The 21,453-nt window shown below is 37.9% G+C and overlaps 2 protein-coding genes across 4 annotated transcripts in view; one reads left to right on the top strand and one right to left on the bottom strand.

Moving 5' to 3' along the window:
* GFM1 (G elongation factor mitochondrial 1) overlaps positions 1–21,453 on the bottom strand; it is a 39,986-nt gene that overhangs the window by 9,413 nt on the left and 9,120 nt on the right. For both annotated transcript variants that reach the window (XM_008142239.3, XM_054713675.1), the window contains 8 exons: positions 20,280–20,430; positions 19,380–19,537; positions 18,874–18,958; positions 16,243–16,380; positions 14,217–14,318; positions 11,838–11,894; positions 8,765–8,902; positions 7,819–7,901 (listed from right to left, as the gene is read on the bottom strand). In XM_008142239.3, coding sequence (XP_008140461.2) covers positions 7,819–7,901; positions 8,765–8,902; positions 11,838–11,894; positions 14,217–14,318; positions 16,243–16,380; positions 18,874–18,958; positions 19,380–19,537; positions 20,280–20,430 — 912 coding nt within the window. The remainder of the gene's footprint in view (positions 1–7,818; positions 7,902–8,764; positions 8,903–11,837; positions 11,895–14,216; positions 14,319–16,242; positions 16,381–18,873; positions 18,959–19,379; positions 19,538–20,279; positions 20,431–21,453) is intronic.
* LXN (latexin) lies at positions 848–7,792 on the top strand. 2 transcript variants are annotated; one of them, XM_054713676.1, is made up of 6 exons: positions 848–1,421; positions 2,697–2,759; positions 4,115–4,292; positions 4,589–4,725; positions 7,127–7,189; positions 7,436–7,792. In XM_054713676.1, the coding sequence occupies exons 1-6, from the start codon at positions 1,017–1,019 to the stop codon at positions 7,502–7,504; spliced, it is 915 nt and encodes a 304-aa protein (XP_054569651.1). In that variant the 5' UTR covers positions 848–1,016; the 3' UTR covers positions 7,505–7,792. The 2 variants fall into 2 exon arrangements, with proteins under 2 accessions (XP_054569651.1, XP_008140460.2); XM_008142238.3 differs by having other exon boundaries at positions 856–1,421; positions 7,452–7,792.

The following is a 21,453-nucleotide window of genomic DNA, read 5'->3' as shown; positions in this document are numbered from 1 at the left end:
GTTACTTGACAGTTGTTGGCTAATATTACTAAAAAAGATGGAAATGCCTTACTGCTTCCTATTTTTTTAAAAATCCATTTATTCCAAAGAAAGACTATAAGTAAATTGAAAAGGGCATTTGAGGAAGACAACACATTACAAATATATTTTTCACGTTTTTAAAGTACCATCACAACACATGCCTGGCAAAACACAAAAACAAAAATAAACCCCTTCCAAAACCCATTTTTGAGAAAAAGAGCAAAAGAATCTTTATTTCCAAGCCAACAAGCTAAAGTGCAGGTTTGACCATACATCGGACGAAAAGAAACCTTAGCTTTCTGACCTAAAGAAAATCCAAAAAGCCTAAATGATAGCCTCTTTAAAGATGACCCAAGAAGGTAATTAAAAAATCTAGGGTGAAAATGCACTGACTACTGTAAGTTTGGGCTTGCTTAAAGAAAGGAGCTTTAAAAACCCCGGCTTTTGTATGGTGCCAGGACACTGAAGAAGCTTCAAGTTCGGTCTGTAAGTGTGCTTTAATCCTTAAGTTTTCAGTGACTAGAGGAAGTTGGAAGCAGTGTTGTATCAAAATCTTATCTAAGTGAAGGGAGACAGGGGTGCAAGTGCATTTTTTAAACTTCCCCTGACCCAAATTACATAATCCTCCAAATGAATGCTATAGTTTGCAGTCTCTCATACCCTGATTTGGGCAGAACTGGCCCAACCCCACAAAAGCTGGGTAAGAGCAAGCCTGTTCCAGGACTCACAGTGGGAGGGGTTAAGAAGGAAGAGACATCTATTCACTGCAGGGCGCTCCTTTGCACTTTGTCCTGTGGGTGACACTGTGGGTGGTGTATAAGGAAGTTGTGCTCCAGCCTGCAAGCGAAGCAGCCGAACTGTCTTTCCGTGGAGAGGAATTTAGAGGCTCCATAAAGGTCAAGGCCAAAAAGCCCCTCCCGCCCTTCGGTAAAGGATGGAGTCCGGGCCGCCCAGTCAGTCCCCCAGCCCCTCCCCACCCGGGGCCCTCCCCGCTGATGAAGGGGCTCTCCAGGCGGCGGAAACCCAGAGTAAAAGCACGCAGAGCAGGGCGGGGCACAGGAGCTGCCAGTCCGGCAGCCGGCGCCCTGGCGCAGCTTCCTGAACCGGAAGGAGGGAAGGAAGGAAGGAGGGAAGAAGCTGGCGAGCCCGCCCACGCCCAGCCCAGCGGGGCCAGCCGACTGCTCTGCCTCCTCGGCAACCGCTGCAGGCTGGGAGGCGAAGGCGGCGCACTCGTACGCACAGACCCGTGCTCTCCGGCTGCGCTCGCCAGAATGGAAATCCCACCGACCCACTACCCGGCCTCGAGGGCGGCCTCGGTGGTGGAGAACTGCATCAACTACCAGCAAGGGACCCCCAACAAGGTGTTCCTGGTGCAGACTGTCCAACAGGCCAGCATGGAGGTGAGTAGCGGCGCCGACCCCGGCTCGCAGTACTCCCAAGGGCCCCCTCCCTCCCTCTTCGTTTCGGGATTGGCTGCTGGCCTCAGGTCTACAGGGGTTAACATTTCTGGGGAATAGCCGGCTATCCAGTCTCCGGGGATAGCCTGGGGCCTGTTTGTTTTCCAGGCAAGGCAGAGACACGATAGATATTTTTATGGGCACTGTTACAAGGAAATGGGGAGAATGTTCCCAATGAGAGGCAGCATTTTCCTTCCTCCGAGTGAAACCTGTAGGAACCATTCAAAAGAATCTTTAAAATGCTATGACATTGCTCACCTACTACACCATCTGGATCAACAAGAGCTCCTATCTTGCAAACGATTCTTCATTTTACGACCAATCCTTATTAGACCCTTTGGCCAAAATGATGGGGGAAACGAAGAGCAAGAGAAACTGACAACCAGTATCATCGCGGTGAGAAGCTTCGCTTTAACCACCCAAAACACTAGTACAACCAACCATAAGTGATGTGCTTGCTCTCTCTGGCTAAAGGGTTAAATTAAATGCAGAGGAGCTCAGCAATCACTAGTCTTGTTTCCATTTTACTAAAATCTAATGGGTTTGAGATTTTTCATTATTTATCTGACATTAGTTTAACAGCCTTTAAGAGCTGACAGGGAGTAGTGTTAACTGCACTAGATAACATAATTAGGTATAAGTGCCCATTGTATCTTGATTCAAAAGTGAAATACCTAAACATTGGTCTTACTGTTATAAAATTTACTAAAGTATCATTTTTCTGGCCCAATAATATACAGGTAAAAACAGGACTTAACATATCTAATCACTTTGCAGTAATCTGCCTCAAAATGGAATTCACCATGACTGAACACTGTTTGGACATAAAGTACCCATAGGACTTTGTGAAAAATCTTTTCAATGATGTATCCTGTTTGCCATCTTTAGACTTAAAAGCTGTTTCAAAATTTCTTCTATAGAAATTTAGGATCACCTATTCAGAGGCTGAAGTCCTCTGACTGAGAGTGAATTGAAACCCATTTTATTTATATGTGCTTTTATTCCACCCTTTTGTTAGCATCCAAAATAAACTGGATAGGGGTCCTGCGAAATTATATGTTATATACATGGCAATATGCTTTTACGATCTAAGACTTTAATTATTTACCCCCACCAGTCAGGCACCCCCCCCCCCCAATCAAATAAGAATGGGTTCTTCTAACAATGCAGAAAATTGAGTTATTGTTATAATAACTCACTATATTTTCTTAATTTTAGGATATTCCAGGAAGAGGACATAAGTATTGCCTTAAGTTGTCTGTGGAAGAAATTATCCAAAAAGTAAGTGAAATGTCCTTTATTATTAAATAAAGTTTCATTCTAAATAACCCAGATCACCTTGGCTGATCAAATCATAGGATTAATTTGTATTTTGTAAGTGGTTAAATTTGTAAGTTGTGAAACCCTGCCTTGAAAAAAAAAAAGACATACAAGGGTCAGTTTTTACTCTTTTTGTGTATTCTGAGATACATTAAGTAATTCTATTGAGCTTTTTAAAAAGTAGACTCTATATACTTCAATTCAAATAAATTCCCTTTAAAATGTTATGTACTCATAGGGCAATCTGATCTCATGCCAAATATTAAAAAGTGAAATAAATTACTCTCCAATCATCACCTCTTTGCCTTTTTTCTCATTCTGCTTTTAATTTCTTGTAATTAAAGAAAGCAAGTGTTTTTAGATATTTATGAGCAATATAATGGCCAACTATAATGGCCAACTGATATTGTCATGTTCACATGGGAATCTTTCAGTAATGGGGGAGGGAAATTTTTACATACTTCTCAAATTATTAATGAGACAAATTTAAAAGAAAGGACTTGCAGTTTGTACCATAACCATCTTGAAATTTAAAAAAGCTTGCCCTTTTGTTGAGCATATTCAGAAGAGAAGAGATACAGGTTAACATAAGGAGATTCATTAAAAGGCATCTGAGCTGCTAGACAACCATCTTTACAAAGCAGAACCAATGTTACAATCTTCTCATTTTACATCTAGATGCAGATTGCTGTATCTGAGTTTCAGAAAATTACTGTTATTCCTGAAGCAGAGAGTAAGAGTAATGGAAAGAATTAAAAAGTAACCAGAGCCATAGCCGGTTTGGCTCAGTGGATAGAGCATCAGCTTGAAGGATCCTGGGTTCTATTCCGGACAAGGACACATACCTCAGCTGCAGGCTTGATCCCTGGCGCTGGTTGGGCCACATGTGGGAGGCAAACAATCAACGTGTCTCTCTCACATCCATGTTTCTCTCTCTCCATCTCTACCTTTCCACTCTCTAAAAATCAATGGGAAAATATGCCCTGGTGAGAATTAACAACAACAAAAAATAACCAGAGATTGGAGTTGGGATATAGTCAGACTAAAATCTAGAATTGAAAATGGACACCTCATTAATACTGAAATATATTCTAAGTTTTAAGACAAATTTAAAAGATAATGAGACCACATTTAGATGTATTTTAGATATATCTAAGAAAATTACTAAGCCAGCCCTAATTAGATTACCTCTGGAGTAGTCACTCTGAAGTCAAGACTGAAACAACACTGTTAGGGGCATATGCTTTAAATGTTGTATCTCAGAACAATAGTAATGGATCTACACGTAAAGATCTTTTGCAAAATGTCTCAAACAGCAAGTGACAGTGAACTGCACAGCTGAAGTTCTTTACCCTCCAATGGGACAAGATACTGCACCAGAAGTCAACTTCACATTTGAAGGAGAAATTGGGAAGAATCCAGATGAAGAAGATAACACATTTTATCAAAAACTCAAGTCCATGAAGGAACCACTAGAAGCACAAAATATTCCAGGTATATAAATATGGCATGGGGAAATATTTTTTTCAACTTTAGGGTGAATGTCAGTGATCTATGCTCAAAATTATTAGATGTTAATATTATGTTGGAAACATTGGCTTTTGCAAAAATATCCATTACAAATCTAATTCAACAACAAAATCTCTTGAAACTTTATAGACCCATGGCCTAATTAAATTATTTTCTAAACACATTTGAAGGAAACGAAGACATGATTTAGAATTTAGATTTTGTAAATGGTTAATACTGTAAGTATAAAGTAATTCCATTTATCATGCTTCCCTCTCCAGACAGTTTTGGAAATATATCTCCAGCAATGAAGCCAATCCGACATTTAGCCTGGGTTGCCTGTGGTTATATAATATGGCAGAATTCTACTGAAAACACATGGTATAAAATGGTAAAAATTCAAACTGTCAAGCAAGTGGTAAGTAATGTCTATAAAATTCACTCGTAATAGGGTTAATGTTTACTGAAAGTGCTCTGATTCATTATTAGATCATTAGTGCCCCATTAGTAATTTTGCATTTAAAATAGTGTACCAAGTATTTTGAAGGAGAGGTCGGTTACAGTCAAGGCCAGAGAAAGTGAAGCTGCAGTTTCAAGAGAGTGAAGTGTTGTTATAAATAATTTGGCATCCAGGTTCTGTGCTCAGCTTAATACAGATTATTTCGTTTGGCAACCTGAGTTTTGTATGCAAATTACTAGCCATGCAATATTGAAACTACCTCTGCTGTTTTCTTCTACTGAAATGGTAGTACCAGAGCTATTAGAAACATGGCTGCCGTTTTCTCCCCTGGGGATCAGCCAGACCAAAAATATTAGCATCTTAGGCTTTGTGGGGCTTGCTGTATGTAATTTTCTTTTATAACCCAATGAGTCATAGTTTACAACCTCTTATCTTACTTGTTGCTAGCCTTGTGTTTTCTTAAGTCTGACTATTCTGAACTGCCTCTTTCTAGACCTTAAAGAGATAAAAAGAAATTCTTTGATTTTAGCTTTATTAAGGGGTTAAGAAGAAGGAAAAAAGTCAACTTGTGGTATCTAATGGAAAGAAGGAAGACCGTGTGCAAAGAAACCACCACAGCAGTTTGTCGGCTCCAGAAAGGACAGACTCTCCAGCTTGTTGATAACTGCAGGCAGCTCTTGGAGCACCTTTACTCCAAAGGCTTCTGCAGCAGCTACTAGATCCCGATAGGCGCCGGAGGTCTACTGCGTTTTTGTAGACCTCAGTCCTGATTACAACGCTCCTATCGGGATACTGAGGCCTCAAATAACTGCATAACTGGTCCAGGTTAGAGAGACTATATAATCATAATTTTTCAAGCCATGTCTTAATAGCATAATATGCACAAAGACGGGGCTAGTAGTTTTTATGAAAGAAAACTCCTATGACCCTTCACCAAATGTAGTTTTAAGGCATTAATGAAAATCTCAACTGAAGAGTTTAACCAGTGCTTCAGGCTATATATATTATACTAGAGGCCCAGTGCACAACATTCGTGTGGGCTGGGGGGTGGGGGGCAGTCCCTCAGCCTGGCCTGCACCCTTTCGCAGTCCAGGAGTCCTTGGGGGATGTCCGACTGTGGCTTAGGCCTGCTCTCCATGGGCCTAAGCGCTGCCAGCTGCCACGTGCTCACCAGCCCTCAGCCTGGCTTGTGGCCGAGTGGTGCTCCTCCTGTGGGAGAGCACTGACCACCAGGGGGCAGCTCCTGCATTAAGCGTCTACCCCCTGGTGATCAGTGTGTGTTATAGCGACTGGTCATTCCATCATTTGGTTGATTTGCATATTACCCTTTTATTATATAGGAGGATATCTTACCTATTAAGACCCAACATGTAAGAAAACTTAATACTGATTTTACCATATCTTTTAAAGGACATTCTTTTCTGATATACTCAAAGAAAGAATTACTTCAGGATACCATAAGGAGAGAATTGTATGCTTTTATTTGACCCTGGGGCCACATTTATAATCACTGTTCACCAAAGGGGCTATAGGGGCTTGTGCTGCTTGGAGTCCAGGGCTTATTTCAGTATACTGATTATGTAAGCTCTAAAGAGTCCTGTCTCTGGTGATTGTGGTTTTAACTATGTAGATGCAATATTTGTGTTGCTGATGGTATAAATACTTTATATGCATAAAGCAATAAGCACAGATTAAAGCTTTAATTACAAAATCAGATAACTACACTCACTACATTTTACTATTTTCAGGGTTTTCTGTGTTTGTTTGTTTTTATCCTTACCTGAGGATATGTTTTTCTTGATTTTAGAGAGAAAAGAAGGGAAAGAGAGAGAAACATTGATGTGAGAGGGGAAACATCAATTAGTTGCCTCCCACATGTGCCCTGACCAGGATCAAACCTGCAACCTTTTGGTGTATAGGACAACACTCCAACTAATTGAACCATCCAGCCAGGGTTATTTTCAGTTTTTTTAAAGAGAATTTCTATAATAAAATTGGTTTCCATGCATGTAAACACTTATTTCAGTAGTTTATCCCTTCAATCGTGCTTTTCTGAACAATGAAACATTAAGGCATTTTAAATGACCAACTATAGACTGTAATACTCTTAAGTAGCTACCACAGCTAGGAAACTAAAAACAGAAAGTAGAGTAACAAATGAAAAGTCATAATTTTAAAATGTAGTTTGAAGAAAACATTTGTAAGAGAAAGTTTTTCTGATAGGCTAAATTATGACATTCAATTTTTATTTTTACTTAAGTGGGAATATTATAATCATCTAATGAAACATGATTTTTGAAATTAAAATATCGTTTGCCAATGATATTGTTTTATACACCAGGTTTTTAATTTATTATAGCAAAGAAATGATGACTTCATTGAGTTAGACTACACCATTCTACTTCATGACATTGCATCTCAGGTAAAGTACTATTTATTTACTTTTATTTGATGCCACTTTGAAAATTGAGACCTGTTTTATAACCACAGTATGCTGTATTAATTTTGACTCTAAATCAGAATTCATGTAAATTCAATAGGCACCAGGTTAAAGTATATTTGCAATTTAACTTTTGTGCTCTTCTTTATGAGAACTATTTTGTTTATAACAAGACATAAACCCAACACTGTTTTCTTAAGGGTTTTCTGAATTTTATCCTAGCATTAGTTTCCTTTACTTGCAGGAGATTATTCCTTGGCAAATGCAAGTTCTCTGGCATCCACAATATGGCACTAAAGTAAAACATAATAGCCGTCTGCCAAAGGAAGCACAACTGGAATGAAAGAAGACCCCCAACATTGGATGAAGTGTCAGTATGCTTACTAAAGATGTGTATGTCAACCTTCACTGATATCTAGCTGAAGGGGCCAAACAAATCCCTAACGTCACTCTGTATAAATGTCTTAGCTACAGCACAGAACTGTATAGCTTCCATAATAAAGAGTCATGATGTACAAGTGTCTTAATAACAGTAATAGTATTATGTATATCCCACAATAAAAAGCTTCAATTCCACCCTCATAATAGGTTTGACTGTGTTGCATACTTACGGGACAGGGGCAGTAATGGTCTCTCTGAAAGCAACTTTTGGCTTTCCTGTGACACAAGGGCAGCCATATTCTCTTTCCATCCTCTAAAAATAGCGGGAGAAATAATTTCTTTGGTATATTTAAATTTAAAAAATAAACAGAAGAAAAATCCTAAGAATCTTAATTATTAGAAGCATTCATTTAAATATAATAGGTAAGCAAATGATCAATCTTACATCATTCAAGTATCTTATAAGAATTAGATTCATGATATTAAAGAATACAAACTGCTATATAAGTGAATTCTAACTTAGACTGATTTACACATATACCCAATTAATATATCCACTAAAACTTCATCTTTGTTTCATCTTATTACATATATACTGGAATAGTATATGAATCTGTTGTCAGAATTTTGTACTCTCTCAACTTCAAAGGTATGATCACAACCAGAATTTTTAATCTTAAGTCATATATCTTGTTTTCATTCAGTTATACAGATCATTCCTAGGAAAGTGCGTGCCCCATCTATCCATTCTTTTATCTACATTATAATCTCCAAGTATTGACTTAGAGAATAAAACAAACAAGAAATGTCCTGAAGAGTGGGAATTGGTGGGCCAACGTTTCAGCAAGTTTCTTCCTATAGGTTGTCTTCCTAAGGCTGGGACCAGGATATACTTAACCGAACTAACCATGACCTAGGGATGGATGGATGGTGTAATTGCAAGTCCCCTGTCCTTGATTCTGGAAGTCTGCCATGTTTTACAAATAAAAAGATTTAGAGACCAAAAATACTTAATTTGTAATACTTGGTAGAGGAAGCAGTATACCACATCTGGATATAAACAAAAGTGAGCTTGAACAACCGCTATTAGTTATGGACATTAGAATTATTGACTTTTGTTCTTAACAAAGCACAGACATAAAGTGAACTTAATTTAACTTCCATGCTATTCATTACCTGAGCATAGATTTCCAGGTGTAATTCTCCCATTCCAGATACAATTGTCTCTTTGCTCTCGGTGTCAAAGTGGACTTTAAATGTGGGATCTTCTCTTGTAAACCTGCCAATACCTTTTGAAAATTTCTCCAGATCATTCTTTAAAAAAAGAAAGTCATTACATATTTTACTAATCGTGATATGCAATGAGATGTTGAAAGAACTGTCCTGAATGAAATTAAATACATACGTAGTGAAGAAGTAAAGGTACTCTGCCATCTAATTCCTAGGCCATACCCTCTGAATATGTGAACTTGGACACCACACAGCGAACAGGGAGGATACTGCTAGCTGATAGCATTTTCTTTCCATACCAAGATATAAGAATCCAAGACTTAACTCTATGCCCTTTCCTATTATATTGACAAAAACTGTCCCTTTGTGGAAAATTGCCCATAGAGTAGAAAGTAGAATATGTTACTGTTACATAATCAAAGGAATCAGCATGTTTACCAAGATTCTATTGTAGACTCAAGAGGACAATTAAGACCAACAGTAAGGCAAATGCTGCATTGAGACTTTAAAAACAATCTGCTTGGATGTGGTTTCATGCATCTTTATTCTCCTTAGATGTAATCTCCTCATGTGGTAAGCAGAATAATGGTCCTCTAAGGATATGCCCTAATCCCTCCCAAACCTGTGAATGCTACTTTACATAGTAAAGGGGACTTTGCAGATGTGATTGAGGTCACAGACATGAATAATTTGGGTGGGCCCAATGTAATCACATTGGCTTTTTTTAAAAATGAAAGAGGAATGCAGAAGGGTAGGTGAAAGAGATGTGAAGAGGGAAAAAGGCAGGAAATATCTGAAGCACAAGACTCATTTCACTGTTGCTGGCACTGAAGACAGGAGAAGGGGGCCAGTCTCTAGGAGCTAGGAACAGCCCTCAGGTGACAGCAAGGAATGGGAACCCCAGTCCTGCAACCACAAGGAGCTGAATTCTTCCCGCAATCTGAGTAAACAAGGAAATAAATTGTCCCCTAGAGCCTGCAGAAAGGAACCCTGCCAATATCTTGATTTTAGCCCATTAAGAACCATATCAGATTTGTCACCTACACAACTATAAAATAATACATTTGTGATGTTTTAAGCCACTAAGTTTGTGGTAATTTTTTACAGCAGCAACAGAAAACTAACACACCCTTGAATCACCAGCATTAAGATATTACATATGCCTGGAGCTGTGTGTCATGTATTTTGTATATGTTACCTCAAATTCTAACCACAATGCTGCAAGATAGAATTATCCACATTTTACAGGTGAGGAAAGTAGGTACAGATAACTGACTTGCTCAAGGCTACACAGACAGTGCATGGCAAAGCTGAGAATGAATCCTGGGTTAGTCTATCTCCAAAGTCCTTTTCCCTTTCCCTGCACTCGCCTGCAGGCTATCTCAACTTACTAGATCATCCCTGCCTCCACTACTGAGATTCTCAGCTTTGTGCAGTGATTTCTTCCTTTAACTTAATTTACTCCAGCAAGCAGATAATCCTGAGACACCAAAAAAGCCAACCAAACAAACCAAAACCACCTTTTGGATATTGATACATTTGATTTCCCTCCATTATTATAACTATCAAGACAAAAGTCTCATATAAACTCTGAATTTAGGAATGAAGAGCATTACATCTTTACCTTCTAGCCCTGTATATTCTGAAGGGAAAAACAAACAATTTAACAAAGCACTCAGAACAAACTGTGGCATCAGGTATAAGACTTGCCTTTCCTCAGATTTCTGAGATGGAGTAATTTAATGTTTCTTGCCACCTCAACATTCTCCTTTCTACAATGAAAAGTTTCTGTAAAACCTCAAGTTCCTCAAAATAAAAGTAGAAGCTGTTAATGCATCTATAAGACAAACCAGAGTATGTTCTGTAAATGACATTTCCCAGATGACAAGAGGTCATAAATGTTCACTCAATGCATGAATGAGTTCATTTCAATACACCATATTAACATGATTGCTATAAATGTCAAAACTAAGACATATCCAAATCATTCATTAAGAACTAAATGATTCCAGTTCAAGATCAGGACTAATTCTAAGGGCAAGCTAATGGGAATACAGAACTTATTCAAGTCATCTTGACTTTGGAAAAAGCTAAACGACATCAAATTCAATCATAAACTTGCTATGAAAGTGAGAAAAACAGTCTTATTTGCAGGCTCTCCATGTTATAATCAGGCATTTATTTTATAACTACCACAAATTTAGAGAAGCATTATAATCCATGAGGCAGTTAATCTATGCAATATTCTAAAGTACTTTAAAGTGAGGTTTTTCTACAACTTAGGACAAATGCCCATTTCCCCTCTTCCATCCCTTTATGATCTGAATCTGGGAAGTTAACTTACCATTCTGGAGCAAATGTTATACCTTTACTTAGTAAAGTGTTATTAAGCACAGTCTGGTAAATTCTTTAGTACCATTAATTCTTCAAAATACTGAGGAGTAATTACTACTGATTGACTGGCAAATTTTATATAAAAGGTGATCTCAATACCAAAATGCCGGGGCTGACCAGCAGACCGTGAACGACGGATGAATAGATTACTCTGACACTCATTTCTGTGAAAGAGAAGGCTAAGGGGCTTGTTTGACTTTAGGAACCAAAACTGCCCCAATTGCCTGCCTCGTTAGGCTTTTATTGTAACAACAGCTTGAACTAAAATTAACCTCTAGACACAACCAGCAGGGTAAGTATCCTTGAGAAAGCTCATGCTTCTACAAGGTCGGGTCTTAAAGACTAAACATAAAGATTCCAGCAAAATACCAGGGGGCTTGGACTTGTTTGGAAAAGTCAAGGTAGAGGCTGCTGCCTTCAGCAAGGTCCCCCCAGAAGCCCCCGACCTTTTGGAGAATCCTCCTTACAGACTTTCTAACCAAGTCCCATGCTTCCCCACACCAAAAGAGGAAATAGAGACCATAAGATTGCTGGTTATCACAAGGTACCATGTGCATTGTGGAGACAGATGAAAAAGAGCTCAAGTCTTTACTGTGATATACTGAGTGTTAAATCAAACTCCTACCTTGTTAGAAGGCTTCATTGCTATTGAAATGACAGGATCAGGAACATGAATTGACTCCTAAAATATTGTTTAAAAAAAAGAGAAGAATTCAAATATAGCACTCTATGGGTCAGGGTCAAGGATGGATTTTTTAAAAAAATATATTTTATTGATTTTTTACAGAGAGGAAGGGAGAGGGATAGAGAGCTAGAAACATCGATGAGAGAGAAACATCGACCAGCTGCCTCCTGCACACTCCCTACCGGGGATGTGCCCGCAACCAATGTACATGCCCTTGACCGGAATCAAACCTGGGACCTTTCAGTCCGCAGGCCGACGCTCTATCCACTGAGCCAAACCGGTTTCGGCAGGGATGGATTAATTTTAATGTTCTACTTTACAAAGAACAAAAGCACTAAATATCTTTAGGCTAGACAATATATATATATATCTTGGTCTCTCTGCATTAAGTAAATGAATATATTAATATAATATTTTAATAAAGGTGATCTCCTCCCTCCCAAAACAACAAAAATAAAGTATTTATTTATTTACTTAACTGTTTAAGACCCTTAAGTTTATTGACACTTTCAGTTTAACATAATCATTTAATAAATCCAAATGCTGAGATGTGGAATTCTTATCAGCTGGCAGCTACATTTACTGTTGGTATCTTCTGGTAAGTTATTTAATCAAATTTATTATGATCACTGATAAGAGAAACAGAAAAAGGGCACTAGACTCTTTATATGTGATACCTCATTTAATCAACCACAACTCTGAGAGGCAGATATTACCTCCACTATACAAATAAAATATTAAAGGCATGGAAAGAATATAAAGTAATGTGACCAAAGGCTAGTGGGTAATATATAGCAGAGGTGAGACTCTAACCAGGGTCTACTTGCTTCAAAGCCTCAGTACTTCCCACAGCCTCCAGTCCCTTATGATTGCTCATGACAAGCCTGGAGAGAAAACCTTATAATCATACTCATAAAGCATTCCTCTTATGTACAACCCCAAAAGCCTGTACAGATTTATGATTTCTATAGTGTCTTAAATCAACATTAAAACCAGACATTAGAGAATATTTTATGCAAAAACACTAAATTATAAAATTATGGATTTGTCATGTCATATGATCTAGGAAACATTATAATGTGTACCTGTTCTTAAATAAATGGTCCAATTCTTACATAAATGACCCATTGTGAATTTGTTCACTGCAAGTTACCTATCCCCTAAGTACTCATACAGTATATTCTTTCTTTACTGAATTCAGTAGAGGGTCTTACTATAGCACAGCCTGCTTTCCTAAAGGGGCACAAATGGAAAGTGAGGGAATTCAAAGGCCAGAACTGCTTAAGCATGTGTGGAGGACAGACTATTCCATGATGTGACCACTGTCTGGACCACGAGCTGAACTGGGCCAGAACGGAGATTGCTTGACCGCAAACCCGCCTTAGAGACTATCTAATGGTAATTAATGTTCACTCTGACATAAATAAGCAATGAGCTGGTTCCCGGAACAGGTTGTTGTCCTGACCTGGTCATGCATGTTAAGTAATTTCCACACCAGGTAACACTCATGTACTAGTAACTGTGACTATTCCCCCCTTTTGACCCCATATGATAATTTTCTGGGTCCTGTCAGGAGGGTGGAGATTGTTCACTTCATCTTGCAGCTGCCCAAGAAGTACCTCCTATGTAAGGTTCCCTTAAGGAACTCTGTTAGTTGCCAGAATGGAGTGGCCTGCCTCTTTCTTCAGTTTTTCTCTGCTCTCCATGTACAGAGGTAGATTTTCAATGTCAGGGCTTTTCCTAGGGTCTACATGTATTAAGAGCATGCTCTTCCCTTCAGGGTCCCTCAGTGATGAAAAGGGACCTATGAGTTCCACAGAGCAGGTTGTCTGCAGTAAGTCAAGACTGTCTAGTTGCATTTGGTGCCCTTCTGTTATGTGACCCCCACGCCTGCCTAAATGTTAGTCTGGTCTTACAATTCTTGAGCGAATGGTCTACTCTGGCTGCTGAGTTACTAAGGAAGGAACATCCCACAGGGACCAGCCTGACGATGGTGATAGAAATTAGAGAAGTACCCACAATGGGAAAAGATCTCAGTGTAGAGTCAGAGCTACATAGTCAGGTGCATCTAGTGGAGATTTTCCCTCCACACTAAATGTTGAAGAATCATGGAATGACTTTACTAAAAAACACCCAGATAAGTTAGTTTACACAGAACACCTGTTCACCTGACATTTAAAGAGCCACAACCAATCTATACTTGATGCCTGCAGCACTACTCAGTGAAAACTTTTGTGGTTGTTTTTCTGAAATGTTAAATGTATCACAAAAAACACAGACTTTGAGACTCAACTGAAACACAGCTTTGAAATGACTTACCATAGAAAGTCCACTATTATCTTTGTTTGTGAATGTGTCTCCACTAGCACAGTCAATGCCAAATAATGCATAGATGTCTCCAGCAAATACTTCCTCAACATCCTAAATAAAGAAATAACACAAAAATGATACTTACAAGTAATACAATTCAGAACAGGGTGACTAAAGAGTACTTGACAATAAACACATTGCACATAAATAAATATGGCAGAATCTTACCATGGATTTTATAAAGAATGAATTAGCCACACCAATGCAACATCAACTATCAACCACAGCAAGACAGACCTTAAACTGGGCCCTTATTTAAGCCACCTCTCAATAGACAAGATTTTACTTTAAACGGAAACTGAGTTATGGCATCATTACTTGGAGTATCTGCAGTACTGACAGAACAGAGTCTCACAGTTCTAAAGTTATTTCTATGGAATTAAAAAGCATGCACTATAGCCCAATGAGTGTGGCTCAGTGGTGGAGCATTGACCTATGAACTAAGAGGTCATGGTTTGATTCCCGGTCAGGGCATATGCCCAGGTTGCAGGCTCAATCCTCAGTTGGGGGCGTGCAGGAGGCAGCCGATAAATGACTCTCTCTCATCATTGATGTTTCTCTCTTCCTCTCCCTTCCTCTCCGAAATTAATAAAAAAAATATACCGTATTTTCCGGTGTATAAGATGACTTTTTAACCCAGGAAAATCTTCTCAAAAGTCGGGGGTCGTCTTATACGCTGGGTGTCATCTTATAGGGCGGGTATATCCCAAACTCTGTATTTTAACTGGAAAAGTTGGGGGTTGTCTTATAGGCCGGAAAATACGGTATTTTTTTTTTTAAAGCATGTATTGTATGTTGCCACAGTCCAACAATGAGATGTGTATGACAAAGGTGTACAAGAAAAACCTACAAAGGAAGTTTTGAAAACAAAGGCAGGAGAATGGAGCCCACTTTACTTAAAATAATCTTAATTTCTTATAGATTCAAGCAGTTAAAAAAACAGGAAATCAAAGAACAAAGCATTGTACCTCTAAACTTCCTTGTTTTTGTCCTTTATATGAACAGTTCATTCATAACAGCTGCGGCTGTGAATGAGCAAGTATGTGTGTGTCGTACTTTAATGGTTATACAGCTGTACAATTCTCCTAGCTTCTGGCCCATATAACAGCTGTGACAATCCCTAATCCCTCTGGCTGCCCCCTACTGCCTACCTCTCAAAACAGTAATTCTGTCCAATTTTGAAAGACTGCTTATTCATCTTTCAGGAGATACAAAGGTTATGGCCACCAAAAATTACTGAACATATTAAGATTCTGCTCAGATTAATAAATTTCCCAGCAATACAGAGCTGAATTGGGAAAGGATGAGAGTAGGAGACAACCTTGCACACTCAGTTTCCTACCAAGGCCTAATCACCCTGTGGACCACAGAAAGCTAGGACAGATTCAGAGCCAATTCAAGAATTCAAGCCAAAATTTATCTCCCAGACCAGACCTTGGAAGGTTTTAAATCTTCGGATGGAGTCTAACACCATTATGGCCCTTCTTGGGGTTGGTTCTACAAATATAAAGCTTTAGTGTTAAACAGAACTTTCAGACCTGCCATATTTTAGAAAGTAAATTCACTGAACAATGTGTGAAATTATATGTGAGTTTACTACTCTCACTTACCTTTGAGAAGCACAGTTCCACTGTCCAGAAACCTATTATCCTCTTTGTAATGATGGCTCTTGAGAAAAATGTTGAATTTGTGGTTCTGAGTTATAGGGAACTAATTGCCCTTTCTCCTTAACCTTGGCCATTGAGGAAATACAGCTAACTCACAAATAATGATATAAACTGTGTTCTTAACATCTACTAATTTAGCCTAAACTAAAATCCTACATCAAAACTGCAGCACACCTAACTAAAAAGGAAGAAGCTAAGAAAACACATTCAACTAGAAGTGCTTTTCTTGTGGGGCCCAGAATACCAAGAAGGTAGATCTATTTCACCTGCCTAGAGAATTTCTGACCTCTCAGTGACCAGGCACTTGCCTCCATCATGTCAGCATGCATGCGAACCAGCCGTTGCACCCGCACTTTCTTTCCTGTTCTCGTGTTGCAGATGGTGTCCCCTTTCTTCAACTCTCCTTGATAACTGCGAATATAAGTCAATTGTCCAAATCGACCTGCCTAGAAGTCAAGATTGGGTAAGGGCAGAAAGAATAAAAAAGAAACCAAAATCAGGAGGAAAACTTCACAACTATCTCCAAACATTCCCTTATCAATTTTAGAAGTTTTCAACACAGGTAAGTTGAACGATTGTGTTATTCTTTTTGGTATCACAATCCAAGATACTACTTGTGCTTCCTCTGAAGCAAAAGTTATTAGAAAAAATTTTAAAATTACTTATGTAAGGAATTATCCTTTTGTCTTCGAATACTATTTTGTAAGTTCAGTTTAACATAGATATAAAAATAAGGTATAATGATTGTAAAGACAACAAAAACATCATTAGAAATAGCAAGACATTTAAAATACTTTGATAATCACCTGGAAAGCTACACAATTAAGGGTTTTGTAAAGTGACTGAATATAAAATGAATAATTAAGGATCAATTTCAACAAGGTATGTATTTAAAGGTTGCCAATGCCTCCCATATTAATTTAACACAATAGTAATCAAAATCCCAAGATAAAATCTTAAACATTTAATTCGTGATTTTAAAAGTCATTTAGAAGAATGGATAAAAATAAAAAGTTTTGAAAAACTATGGTAATGAAAAGAAACTAAGACTGATATAAAAACATATTAAATAATCCAAAACTTGAAAAGTATAGAACTAGCACAAATTAGACTAAACAACCCATAGAATATAGTACAAATGTCTAAATGTTTAATTCATTTATCAATAATGATAAAGAAAGCATGACAGTCAATGGAAAAGTATTGTTCAAAACTGGTAACTGGACAACTGTTCTTGGATTGGAGAAACACTTGGATCCTGCTTCACAGCACACAGCAAATCAAATTCCAGTTAGATTAACAATGAAAAAAAAATCCCACCATAAAAAAAACTAGAAAAATAAAAATAAATATTTATTAAATATATTTTAAAAAGAGGGTTTCTAAGGTTAAAAATAAGAGAATGACTAAGGACAAAGACTGATAGACTTGACTATATAAATTTTAAAGTTCAAATTGTTTTTGACAAATCATGTTTATTAGAGAAAGTTTATACAAATAAGTAAAATACTTTGATCCTCATTTTAGAAAAAGAAATAGACAATTACAAAAGAGAAAATACAACTGCATAATAAAAACAGTATATGAAAAAATATTCTCTATCATTAGGAATTAAGATGAAATATTTTCATTTATGAAGTCAGTAATAACTTTTAATAAATAATATTTATTGCTAATAAAGATTCACTGAAATAATCCAATACATTAATTCTGAGAAGTATGAAAACAATGTGGCAATACAAATCATTAGATATTAATATATTCCATGCCTTTAATTCTATAATCGCTTGTCTAGGGATCCTAAGAAAATATTCCTAAATACATTTTTAAAAGCTTTATGCACAATTGTCACTGCAATGTTACTTGTACTTATTAATTTAAAATTACTTTTTCCTCATTTTAGAGGTAATAAGAAGTATATTGTAAAGTTTTAAAAATAAAAATCTAGGAAAAAGCCCCCAAAATATAATTCCATCTATACCACTGTTAATACTTCCAACTTTTCTGCCTATTTTCTCACATAAAATATTATGAACAGAAGCAACAATACCCCAACAAAAAGCACACCCAGTGATCAAATCTTGGTTTCTAAAACCATTCTCTCTTAAAAGGAACCAGGACCCCTAAAGAAATGGCTGATTCTAGGGCTGGGGCAGGGAATATATCAGATAAGCCTGGAGCATCCTGTAGTGCCAGGAAGTGAGAAAGTAGTCAGAAAGCAAACACTGGAGAATCAGAGACTCAGGAGCCAAGTGAAAGAGCAGCAATGGCCAAATCAGTCAATCTAGGCACCAAAATAACTAACATACTACTTGACTGTAACTCAAAGTAAAAAATAAATACCCATAAGCTCATACTGATATCTATATATATAAAAGCCTAAGTGACCGTTCAACCATTCGACTGGTAGCTATGACGCACACTGAACACCAGGGGAAGATGCTCCAACCAGTAGGTTAGCTTGCTGCTGGGGTCTGGCCGATCGGGACTGGATGAGACAGGCCGGACATGCCCTGGAGCCCTCCTGTGGTCCCTTCCTGGCTGGCCAACCTCCCGTGTCCCTCCCCAGCCCCGATCATGCACCAGTGGGGTCCCTCAGCCTGGCCTGTGCCCTCTCGCAATCCGGGACCCCTTGGGGGATGTTGGAAAGTGAGTTTCAGCCCGATCCCGCAGGCCAGGCCGAGGGACCTCACTGGTGCACAAATTCGTGCACCGAGCCTCTAGTATCAAAGAAGTAGATACTGCTCCCTCAAGGAGGTAGAGCATGAGATGTGCATAGTTAACTTCCTTCTAAAAAGTCAGTATGGAAAGGGGGGAAAAAGAGTAATAGTGGAGAAACTTATAGTCAAATCTGTCAGAAGAGTCAGTTAGTAATAGGAATAAAAGCCTAAAAGAAAATTTCTATATATAGCAGTTAAATACATTAGCAAGCAACTTACCTCCAGTTTAAAAGCCAGGCCTACAAATGAGTGGGAATTGTCTCTGTTGGAGTTCATTAAGATTTTGGTTTTCTCTTTTGAGTCACTTAAAATAAAAGAAATATAATTGTGAGATGTAACAACTAATATTTCTTTTATATCAATTTGTTTCATCAGAGTATTATCTGAGAAAAAGCACACCAGTTACTACATTGTGATAGGATCAGAGGAAACGGGAAAAAACCACACAGAAATGGTCTGGTAGAGAATTTTCTGAAGATTTACATCTTGAGGGATAATATATCACACTTCTAACTCACAAATAAAATATAATATGGGAAGTGGTATAATAAATATTTTTGTATATGCCAAAATTGTTACCCAAATAGAAATGGTGATTGTTTTTATAAATTATGAAAAATAACACAAATACAACATAACTAGAAGAATCATTCTTACATTCTTTCATAGTGCTCAAATGTTAAAGGTATTTCTGCATAAACTAAGAATCAGTTTCCAAGACTTACTCATCCTGCTTGAGCATAGCATAATTCTGGACTTCAGATGGATTTGGGAGGTAGTCTAAAACAGCATCTAAAAGAGGCTGAACTCCTTTGTTCTTCAAGGCACTTCCCAAAAAGACAGGAGTAAATGACCTGCTTAAAGTAGCTCTGCGGATTGCAAGCTACAAAAGAAAAATAATGTAAAGATTAGTCATTCTTAAAAATTACATCTGTGTTTCAGATCAATTACAAACCAACAAATGAATGAATTACCATATTTTCCGGCGTATAAGATGACTTTTTAACCCAGGAAAATCTTCTATACTCCCAGTCGTCTTATACGCCGGAAAATACGGTAATATTCTTTGGAGTATTGGCTCTAGTGGAGACTAGGATCAGGTAGGTCCTCTATAACTTAAGGTCAAAATTCAAAACAAAGGAGAAAAAACAAAACAGTTCCTTTTTCAGGCCTAGGAAGCTGCTTTTAACACTCTTGAAATGTCACTAACTTTTAATTTGGTAAAAAAAAACGTATATACAACGCTGGCTGGTGTGACTTGGGGCTGAGCATCATCCCATGGACTGAAAGGTCACTTGATTGGAATTCCAGTTAAGGCACATGTTCCGGTTGCGGGTTTGATCTCCAGTTGGGATGCATGCGGTCAAGGGCATGTACCTCGGTTGCAGGCTCAATTCCTGGCCCTGGTAAGGGCACTTGCGGGAGGCAACAAATGGATGTGTCTCCCTCACATCCGATGTTTCTCTCTCTTGTCTCTCCCCATCCCTTCCACTCTCTCTAAAAATCAATGGAAAAATATTGAGTGAGAATTAATCAAAAGAATATATATATATATATATACACACACACACAAACATACATACACACACACACATACACATATGACTTATTTTGAGAGCACTTGCCTTTAAATCAGAAATTGAGGGGATCTTTTCTTCCAGGAACATCTCACCAAGCTGCTCATCTGAATTAGCAATACTTTCAATCAGCTCCTGGCGGTGGTCAGCTGCTGCAGCCCTGAATTCCGCTGGAATTTCCCCATAGCGAACAATCTGACTAAGAAATGTTTATATTGTTACTTTAAGGATGTACAATTAAATATATAAAGCACCAATGAAAATGTTAAACTAATAGCTAAAATACCTTTTTAGTGAGAAAGAGCTATGACATATTTGTATTAATATGGCAAATAGTACTAATGGATATCTTTAAAATTCAGACAGATAATGGGCAAAACAGGCAAAGCAAATTGCTCCAGATTGTACTATTAGTAAACAGAAGAGCCAAGATGCAGAGCCAACCTGGCTTCATGTGAGCACCTGAAAATTCTATTAACCAAATTATTCCAAACATCAGTCTCTTACAGGCAGGATTAGAGACCCAATTATACCTTCCCAAAGTAAAAACCCAATCACACAATTTTAACACAGAATACTCAATTTTGTAGTAAAAAAAAAAAGTTTACTAATATTTGACAAAGGAGGCAAGAACATACAATGGAGTCAAGGCAGTCTCTCCAATAAATGGTGTTGGGAAAATTGGACAGATACATGCAAAAAATGAAACTAGACCACCAACTTACACCATACACAAAAATAAACTCAAAATGGATATAAAGGACTTAAACATAAGACGAGAAACCATAAAAATATTAGAGGAATCCACAGGCAGCAAAATCTCAGACATATGTCGAAGCAGTATCTTCAACTGATACAGCTCCTAGAGCAATGAAAACTAAAGAGAAAATAAACAAATGGGACTATATCAAAATAAAAAGCTTCTGCTCAGCAAAAGAAACCATCAGCAAAACAAGAGAGCCCACTGCATGGGAGAACATATTTGCCAATGTTATCTCCAATAAGGGTTTAATCTCTAACATTTACAGGGAACTCATACAACTTAACCAAAGGAAGATAAACAACCCAATCAAAACATGGGCAATGGACCTAAATAGATCCTTTTTGAAAGAGGACATAAGGAAGGCCAAGAGACATATGAAACAAGCTCAAAGTCACTAATCATCCGAGAGATACAAATCAAAACAACAATGAGGTACCATCTCACACCTGTCAGAATGGC

The sequence above is a fragment of the Eptesicus fuscus genome, chromosome 3 (genome assembly GCF_027574615.1).
Source record: "Eptesicus fuscus isolate TK198812 chromosome 3, DD_ASM_mEF_20220401, whole genome shotgun sequence".
Taxonomy (NCBI): Eukaryota; Metazoa; Chordata; class Mammalia; order Chiroptera; family Vespertilionidae; genus Eptesicus; species Eptesicus fuscus.
The sequence above is the reverse complement of the archived record's forward strand: the minus strand, read 5'-3'. Positions and strand labels throughout refer to the sequence as shown.